The following is a 9,572-nucleotide window of genomic DNA, read 5'->3' as shown; positions in this document are numbered from 1 at the left end:
GTAGATTTTGAAGTCCTTCCACATCAGAGGTAACTTCTCAAAAATGGCCGCCACTTGAGAAGCATCATTTAGAATCAATCATATATCAAAGATTATGTGAATATTAAGAACAAACATAATATGTTCAACATAAGTATTATACAATTTATACCTTTAGCAAGGAGATCATGAATTATGATCTGTAATTCTTGAACATAGGTGACGACAGTCTTACTGTAAATCATCTTAAGTCCAAGAAATATTGTACATATCATCTTGCAGGTTATTCAAATTATAGTTTTTACACAAAAAATCTGAATGCTTTCATGATTCTATTTCCAAAAATCATTCTTCGTTCGGAGTTTCCGACATAGTATGAACTTCTCTTTAATAAACCTCTGCAGACTCTGTGTCTCATTCTTACTGACATAGACGATGAAGCTATATCAGTCAAGAATGACTAGCCATACAACAGTGCATTTGTTTCCGGTCCTTGTACACACCAAGAAAAAAAGAAAGCAGGTCTCACCTTGGGTGAGCCCAAAAATCCAGCAAGAATCGACTTAACACACTAAGAATATCATCATTATTTGAGAAAGAGCTTAAAAGATCAAATAAGATGAAGGATTTTCCTTCTTTTTTTTTCATACAACAACATTGTTTGGTTGCTTGCATGAAGGAAGGGCAATCTGTCCAATAAGCTATGTAAGTTGTAGCGTGCTAGTGTGCGTACTATTTCTTTATGAGCGACACTCCATCCAAATCTAACGTAGTAAGATAGAATAACATTTTTTGCTGTCATATCTCGAAGTCGATTCTAGAAAACTTTGCAAGTTTTTTAGCCGGTGCAAGGGCAATTGTTGAATGATTGTATGTAACTAATGTTGGTGCAACACTCATTGTTTCAATATTTACTTGACTTAAATTTGTTATTTTTCTGTCACAAATGGCAGACAATTTAGTATGTGAAATACTAGCAATAAAGAATTAATCTTTATACAAGTTTTTTCTGAGTAAATCATGAAGTTATTATATTCTTCTAATCATTAATCAAACGAATTTTAAAATTCAAATAGAGTAGAAAATTAGAAAGCATTTAATCTCGAGAAACCTCAAATATAGAAGTTGGATTAAATTTCTTAAGCTTGTTACCTCCTGTATTCAGGTTAGGAAAATAGAAACATACCAAAAATAAATAATTTGAGTCCACAAAACCTACTGTGTTTTCTTAAGAAATATAATCCCCTCAAGTGCCGAATGTTGTAGATCAATTCCTTCCAAGATAAAATGGATTAATTATTGAAGAATTAGCATTACAACAACTTTCAATAATTTAGTGAATGCAAGAACAACAACGCGATCACATACAAACTCAGTCGATCAATAATTTTAGTTATAAGAAAATGTATGAAGAAGAGAGAAAAAAATCAGGGTCTGAAAAACGAGAAAAACTCTCTATTATAGCCAATAGCATCAAGGAATGCGTCTGTTCAGACAATGGAGTGAACGCATCTGTTTAGACATGTCTTTCCAAAATGTTGTGTCCTTTGGAAAAAATAATGGTCGAGCGAGTGACGACGACGACGGTGCGACGGGGCACCTTCTTCTTAACCCTTTAAGAGTTAAGTGAAGTGTTTCCTAATATAAGGACAACATTTTTCCTTTCTTCTAACAATATGAGAGAAATGACTTTTCATGTGCACGTATTACATGTGCGCGAGGGATTACTTTTAATTAAAAAATGTACCGGTCCTACTTTTTATTTACATTATTATATTCTCTCCAACCTTTACTTAATTTTTATGAATAAAAAGTTGTTTGAGTCATATTCTTCTTATTTTACATTTTACTCCACAAACGTTTTATTCTCCATTTTTTTTCTTTCTCATTTTTTTAAAAGAGAAAATAGCCAAAAGACCCCCTAAACTATTAGTCATTTCTCAACGACACACTTATATTTCATGGGGGTCCTATTACCCTCCTAGACATTTCAAAAATGAAATATATTGCCCCTTAAAAGACCATACCTAGATTTGTGGTGAGTGGTGTATTGCACACGCGGTGCCACATAATTATATGGTACTTTTTTCATATAAAAATATTATTATTCTTTTTATTTATTCTATTCCCCTGCTATGTTTTTTCTCTTCTTTCTTAGCCGTTTCTTCTTATCTTTTTTCTTTCTCTTTCTTTTTCTTCTACAAGAAAATTTTTGTCATTGATGTTTAAATTTCAAGTTTCAATTGTAACCTAAAAAAATTTAATTTCTTAATCTAAGTTTTCAATTTTCTTATAGAACTATTTCAACAGGCAATATTTGAAGCTTTTTCAAAATTAATTAGTGGATTTCATATCATCAGATATTCATCGGCTTCAAAATCTTCAATATTACCAACAAAGTCACCACTACCGAAACCACTACCTCATAACAAGTTTAAGATGATTTACTTAGTTCCTATATTTGGTTCCTAGATAATTTATAAAAGAAGTATTTCAAAATCAAGTATTCTAATAGTTTAAACATTTAAGTTATATTTGAGAGTTTTGAAGATCATAAGTTACTTTAAGATTTTTCATAATAACTTTAGTGGGAAAGATGGTTGATTACAAATAATAAGAGTCTCTCATGATATTTTAAGTCACATCACCCAAAAAAGAATAAGAATTCATATATGCGGACGTATAATCAAGGAAACCGATGAAATGAAATGTAGATGTCTAATACTCTATTTATCTGAACGCGTGAATATCAAAATAATAGACTCATGACAATAATTCAGCTGAGATCCCAATGTCTTTCACATAAGATCTATCTAGCAAGAGAATAACAAAATATCATATTTGGTTTTTGTCAGGACAACTACTAAAATGAGGGACGAAGCTTAGCTTTAACATAACTTTCCAATGAACCCTCGAATGCTTGTAATTTCTTCACAAAAATTGTTCTTTATGTCCTAAGCTTCACAAAAACTTTATATAAACAACTGTGCGCACCTATAAATAATTCATAATCAAGCTTAAATCGATAAATTTATCATATGATTTCAACTTAACGAAACGTCCGTAAAACTTCATAAAAAATAACCATAAAGGAGTTCCAAAATACATTTAAGGATCATTTTAATCATTTTCTCGCCCTTTGAATTAAATTTGTGAAGTTCCCAATTTGTCCTTTTTTTACTCCTCTATTCGATCCCTAATGTTTCCTTCATAATTGTTTACACCCTCCATAAACCTTGTACCTCCTCCAACTCAAAGCTTCACTTCTCCAATTAGAAAGTTTCCTCTCATTTCCACAGCTTCTCTAATGGCGCTGTTTGCCACCAGGCGCACTTTAGCTTCCACCATTTACCGTGTACTCTCTTCGTCTTCGTCTTCATCATCACCATCATCATCTCGATTTCGATTTTCTCTTCCCCTTTTCTTCAATCCCCAGTATTACCCATCAGAGCAATTTGTTTCGACCCGTCCCAAGTCATCCGGGTCGGGTTACTCGCCCCTCAATGATCCTTCTCCCAACTGGAGTAACCGCCCCCCCAAGGAGACCATACTTTTGGATGGATGTGACTATGAACATTGGCTAATTGTTATGGAGTTTCCTGACCCTAAGCCCTCTGAGGAAGATATGATCAATGCATATGTTAAAACCATTGCTGCCGTTGTCGGAAGGTACTCTGAAGAATAGCCTCTTTTTTGGTTTCTTTGGCATATTATACCTAGCTTGTTTCTTTTTTTTTATGAATTCATAGGAGGATGAAAGTACTATGTGGTAAAACTGGTTTATCTAGTTCCTCATTGACATACTATACCTGGGTCACCTTATTGTGAGGATGATAATTTATTCAACTATTGAATTCCTTGTTGTGACACTAGAAGGCGAGTTGATAAGAATGGGTAAAGACTAGTAAGGCTTTTAGGTTGGTACAGAGGAAGAGTGCATGTAATACCTGAAGAGAATCTCATATTGAGTAGGGGATAGAAAATCTTAGGATGTATATAAAAAAGAAAAGTTTACTTGATAAGCACACTTTTGGGCAGTATGATGTGACGTATCTCAACGTCAAAGTCATGAAGCATATTGGGCCAAAGTGGACAGGATGTGTCATGGGCTTTAGGATGTATCTAATTTGGTATCAGAGCTTGACTCCCTTAATACAGTGTAAGAGTGGGATGAATCTCTGTAAGGATACTAGAAGTTCCCATCAGAAGGTGGATATGATGCCAATTGAGTAGTGTTAGTTGTTAGAGAGTACTGAGAGAATATCCTTCGGAGTGATCATCGTTGGAGTATTCTCTTGGGATATTTTTGGATAACTGGAGATTTTATCTTCCTAATGCATTTTTAATTTATATAATTTGGTCCTATGTTCATGGATGTAGTCCGTCGGTCAAACTGACTGGACTATGTAATTTCGTTGTTTCCTTAATGCCCTTGTAATTGTTAGTAAAGATGTAATTTGGTAAATTCCACATTGTCCTTGCTATGGATCCTTACACGAATCACTTTTTTAAGCTTTAGTTGGATTCAGACACAATTAATTAAAATGTGGTACAAGAGAAGAATAAAAATCTATTTCTTTTGCAAATTTGTACATTCCAATATCCCACCGTGTTGTTTTTGGAATTTTATGATGCAGTTAACTAGGGATTGGAGAACCCAATAACATTGTGCTTTGCAGTTTTTCATGTAGTATGCTGCTTTCTAAGAAAAAACTGTTTGAATGACATTGTTTTCAAGTTTAATTTTATTTAGTAACAAAAATTGGAATAAACAGTTTTAAATGAGAAGTATAACAATTTGTTTTGCAAAAGTTCACATTCCAAATTACTATCATGTTGTTGCCAGTACAACATGATATGGTTCACTAGGGCCTGGAGAATTGAGGTAATGTTGTGTTGTTCTTTTATGATATGAAATAACGTTGTGTTTTGCAGACTTGAATGTAGTTTCTTTTCTGAGAGAAGATTTTTCAATTCACAGTTTCTTCAATTTTAATTTGATCTGGAGACAGAAATTGGTATTAAACCAAAGTAAAATAGATGAAAAACAATTTGAATGTGAAGGTTAACATTGTAAGTTGTTACCATGTTGTTCCCTTTTTTTTTTTAGTACATGATGCAGTTCATTAAGGATTGGAAAATTGGGTAATATTGTGGTGCATTTCTATGTATGGCTGTGTTACTTGTCCACTGTATATCTCAATATATTTCCTTGATTTCCTTGTTTTGATCTCTTCTAGTCTTTTCTATTGAATTCTTTACAGTTCATAGCTTTATATATTTATTCTTTCAACAGATCTTCATAGCTTTATTAACTAAGTAGTTCTATTAACTTCTGCAAACTTGTCTACCAAGTTATGAGTTGTAACTATGTTGCAGAGTAATTATATTGGTGCATATATGACCCATTATGTGCTTGAATACTGATATATGTTAAATTTGTTGGTTTAGCTTTTCTACGTCAAGGACGTTATTCTTAGAGTTGAATATACTGTATAAGATTTTACACTGAACGGTATTATTTCACTGCTCTGACTAGTAAACCTTTTTGTGTATTATTAGGCATATGCTGTTTTGTTTATGTAATGGACTAGTGGTATCTCATAGCTGTTTGTTTGTATGCAGTGAGGAAGAAGCCAAAAAGAAGATTTACTCTGTTTGTACGACCACATACACTGGGTTTGGTGTTTTGATTTCTGAAGAGCTTTCCTACAAAGTTAAAGGTATGGTGTTTTCTTTGCTGGTCATTTAAGGTGTCTTGTTCTTTCATTTGATTTCCTTGAGTTACTCGTTAATTGTTATCTGAAGTTCCATTCTCAAATTGTCTTGTCATTATAAAAGGTTAAGAATTGTTATTTTCTAATATCAGGTTAAGTAGGGGCACATACTTGGTTATTCTGAGATAGCAACAGAAATAGGGATAATCTTGAAGTTGTAAAATGAACATACAACTTTTGTTCAATGATTTCAAGAAGGAATGAGCATTCACATTCCTCTTTTCCATACTTCCCCTAAAATGGAAAAGAAACGCCTTGGTTGTAGAGTTAAATGCTTACTTGGAGCCCTCCTTAATTTGCAAATATTGGATATGCAAGATCCAGGTTTAAGGCTTACACTTCTAACATAATCAGCTTCTGTATGGGATTATAGGTTATCTAAAGCAACGTCAAAGCTCCTTTTTCATAACTTCCATGCAATAATCAGCTTACCCTCGATACTTTTGCAATTAAAACTATCAACTTTCGATGGCTTTCGACCAGAATGAAGCGGAATGGAAAAATAGGATTCATATGGTTGACCCCAATAACTTTGGGATTAAGTCCCAGTTGACTGGATTGTTAAATGCTCGCTTAAACCTAAAATTAGGTACATCACAGGGTGAATGATTTTAGTTGAATAGGCAACTGTTCAGTGTGCAGCAATAAAATATGTTATGTGCCTCATCACCCATGAGCTCTGTCCTTAGAAGACATCACTTAGTTGTAGTTTTTTCAGTTTCTTTGTCCATATAATTATTGTTTGTGCTTATAAAATATAAAAGTAGTGCTACATGTATATTTTATTGTATTCTTTTGTGCTTTTCTTCATTATCTTTTGTACACTTTGTGAAGCTCCATTAGACCTTTATCTTTCTTTGATTTTTCACATTAATATTAATAACACTGCTAGTTTATTGATTGAACTTTAGGATTGGCTTTACCTTTTTGTATGAGAAAACTATTACCCTTTCCTAATATTGGCATGTGTGCGCTTTAAGGTTTGTTCTCCCCGTTAATAGTTAGCAGATATATGGTTTTTCTCAGAATTCTGATATTTGATTTCATCATGATTGATTTCCTAATGTCATGTAGATCTACCTGGTGTTTTGTGGGTCTTGCCTGATTCATATCTAGATGTCCCAAACAAAGATTATGGAGGTTAGTTTGCCGAAAACTTGTGTTTCTATGGCTTTGGGATTCTGCTGTCACTAGTAGCATGTCTGTTTCACCTGTTTACTGTTTCCATTGATTGGTGTTTAGGGGATCAGTTCATAGATGGAAAAGTCATCCATAGGCCACAATATAGATTTAATCAAAACCAAAGTACTAGACCCAGGCCCCGACCTCGTTATGACAGACGCAGAGAGACCATGCAGGTTGAAAGAAGAGAACCAATACAAAGAGGAGCATGGGAACCCAATCAGCAACATCCTGCACAACCAGTGTCAATCGAAGGCCAGAATTTCTCACATGGAACAGGAGGTCCGGCAGGATCTCAGGGGAATAATAGTTGAAGCTCCTATGCCAATTGTCGTACAGTAAAGTCTGTACTAAAGGGAATTAGGTTGGGTTAGATACTATTTGACTCGTAATTAGTTCGTTTCATGAGTTCTCAACTGAGTGAGAGGGCATGTTTTTCAGATGATTGAAATGTGAATATCTTTTCGTATCTGAACACATAAAGAGCATCGTGCTATATACTAGGAGGTGAACGTTCTTGTCTAGTCTTTAGGAAATGGTTTGCATATTTAAGTGTTGTAGAACAGTAAATCAAAAGAGTCCCAATTCAGAGATGTTAATTTGAATGATGTTTGCTGTTCGTTTTGTTTCTTTCATTTGGTTAAATCTCATTAGATGAGAAAAGCATATACAAGGGGTGGCAGAAAAGTCAGCTTCTTTTTTGCTCATCTTACTTATGTTACTGTTGCTGCTCCTTTTCTTTTAACTCAAAACTGCAAGCAACATATTACTTTCAATGTGCAGAAGTTTGAGACATGGACTTCTAGATTTGTGTTTTCGTGGTTAATTTTATTTTGCGGGGTTGATTTTGCGTATGCTGAGAATTGAGATGGAAGTGTGGAACGATATTTTTCTTGTTTTCTTCTTCCTTTGCTGCTTTTGTCTGAATGTCAAATAAATTAAGTTATACCGTGAATTACTGATGGAGTATGTTTGATCATATCGGTAAAGAAAAACAAGATTTCCAATTTTTAGCTTCACAAAATTTTAAACGTTGCTGGGGTTTTCAAAAGCTTGAAGCTCACAAATGAGTTTGTAATTTTGTTCAGATTTTTAAACTATTAATGATTGGAGTTGGTTGAAATGTGTTGTTAAAATTTTAAATGGAGTTTAATGTTTGAAGTTCATATGAGATGAAACTCATTTTTAGTATAATCATATATAATAATGTAAAAATGATTCTCATGGTAGTTTTGGTGATTTTTACCTTTTTTCTTCGGTTTGACCCTTCTCATAGCTTCCTTGGTTGTTTATGACTTGCAATTTTTTTATAGGTAATTTGGGTGGGGTGGATTTAGAGTTAACGAGATCAAGTTTAAGTTTCAACGATCCTACTTGATTCAAAAGGTGGTTTACGAATTAATTGGATGGTTTGCACATATTTCGAGCTGTTGATGAGTGATTTGGATTATTGGGTGAGTCCACATTTGATCAAGTCAATCTCACAATGGTGATTTGATGATTTCCATAGCTCTGAAATATATTTTATGACCGATTTGACCTATTAATTTGTGTGGAAGATCTCGAATATGTGATAGGTGTCAAAATCAAGCTTTAAGACATTATAAAATTTTCTGTCATTTAGAGATGCCAATGGAGCGGTGCGGGGTTGGGGTAGCGTGGGTTGAGTTTCCGCAAAAAATTTTAAATCTTACCCACCCTGCATACCAATTTTTTTTCATTTTCAACCTGCCCCACCTTGCATTACATAATGTTGAAATATTTTATGTTTCTAATTAAGTGTGATACTAAAAATAAAGACGCGAAGGTATGCTTTCTCTCTTGGAGTCTCGGTGCACGTTAGCGCAACCTGCGCCCACCGTGTGTAAGAGAGATTGTATACCTACTCAGAAGGTGATAATGGCAAAGGAAGCACAAAACATAAAGGGAAATGCTCCACAAGGTTGAAAAATAGATCCATTAGGGAGGAAAAACCGCAAAAGCAAGTTCGAAGGCAACAGAATTTGGTACAAAGTCAGCTGACTCAAGAGGATTAGATGAGTTAGCAAACAATGAATGTAGATCCATCTTCGGCTCAACTGAAGAACAAAGCAAAACTATGAAACGAGGGCACTAGCACGTCTAAGAAAGCTCGGACTAATATGTAACAATAAAATGCATAAGGAAACAATGAAACATTAACAAGCTCAAGCAAAGGTAATCTGGAATGGGGTCGTTCAGTCCTCGAGGAGTAGAAGTATTACAGAGTCAAGTAGTAGCAAGCAATTGTAGACAAATGAAGTGGAGAAAGAAGCTAGAGCACAAACAAAAAAGAAATCGATTTGGGATGAATTAGATATAGGGAAATTAGCTAATGTAGCGTATAAATTGGAGCATGTTGCTCCATAAAAAAAAGGAGGGGAAATCAATAGGTGAAATTGAATAGAGAATATTATATATGAGATCTTGTATTGGGGGAATGCGTTGGTGTGCTATGCATTAGGGGCACCCCCACCCCTTTCCAGGTGATACAAGGTCATATCCGAAGATTATGAGAAAAAAGGAATAGATAAGATTTCAATGAGAATAATGAGGTGACAGTGGTAAAGTTCCAAACAAAAATAGGGAAGCATGAGGTGATACAGGGTGACATCT

General features: G+C 34.3%; 1 protein-coding gene across 1 annotated transcript; it reads left to right on the top strand.

The window, feature by feature from the left end:
• Positions 1-3,033: 3,033 nt before the first annotated feature.
• On the top strand, positions 3,034-7,557 carry LOC101263457 (multiple organellar RNA editing factor 3, mitochondrial). The gene is made up of 4 exons (XM_004229220.5): positions 3,034-3,648; positions 5,605-5,702; positions 6,831-6,896; positions 6,999-7,557. The coding sequence occupies exons 1-4, from the start codon at positions 3,287-3,289 to the stop codon at positions 7,250-7,252; spliced, it is 780 nt and encodes a 259-aa protein (XP_004229268.1). The 5' UTR covers positions 3,034-3,286; the 3' UTR covers positions 7,253-7,557.
• The last annotated feature ends 2,015 nt before the right edge of the window (positions 7,558-9,572 follow it).

The sequence above is a fragment of the Solanum lycopersicum genome, chromosome 1 (genome assembly GCF_036512215.1).
Source record: "Solanum lycopersicum chromosome 1, SLM_r2.1".
Taxonomy (NCBI): Eukaryota; Viridiplantae; Streptophyta; class Magnoliopsida; order Solanales; family Solanaceae; genus Solanum; species Solanum lycopersicum.
This window is presented reverse-complemented; position numbering and strand designations above follow the sequence as displayed.

Bases quoted from the DNA above. Each gene is read 5' to 3' on its own strand.
- LOC101263457 (XM_004229220.5), top strand. From the start codon at position 3,287: ATGGCGCTGTTTGCCACCAGGCGCACTTTAGCTTCCACCATTTACCGT. The intron at 3,649-5,604 runs GTACTCTGAAGA...GTTTGTATGCAG, and splicing joins ATTGCTGCCGTTGTCGGAAG to TGAGGAAGAAGCCAAAAAGA. The intron at 5,703-6,830 runs GTATGGTGTTTT...AATGTCATGTAG, and splicing joins GCTTTCCTACAAAGTTAAAG to ATCTACCTGGTGTTTTGTGG.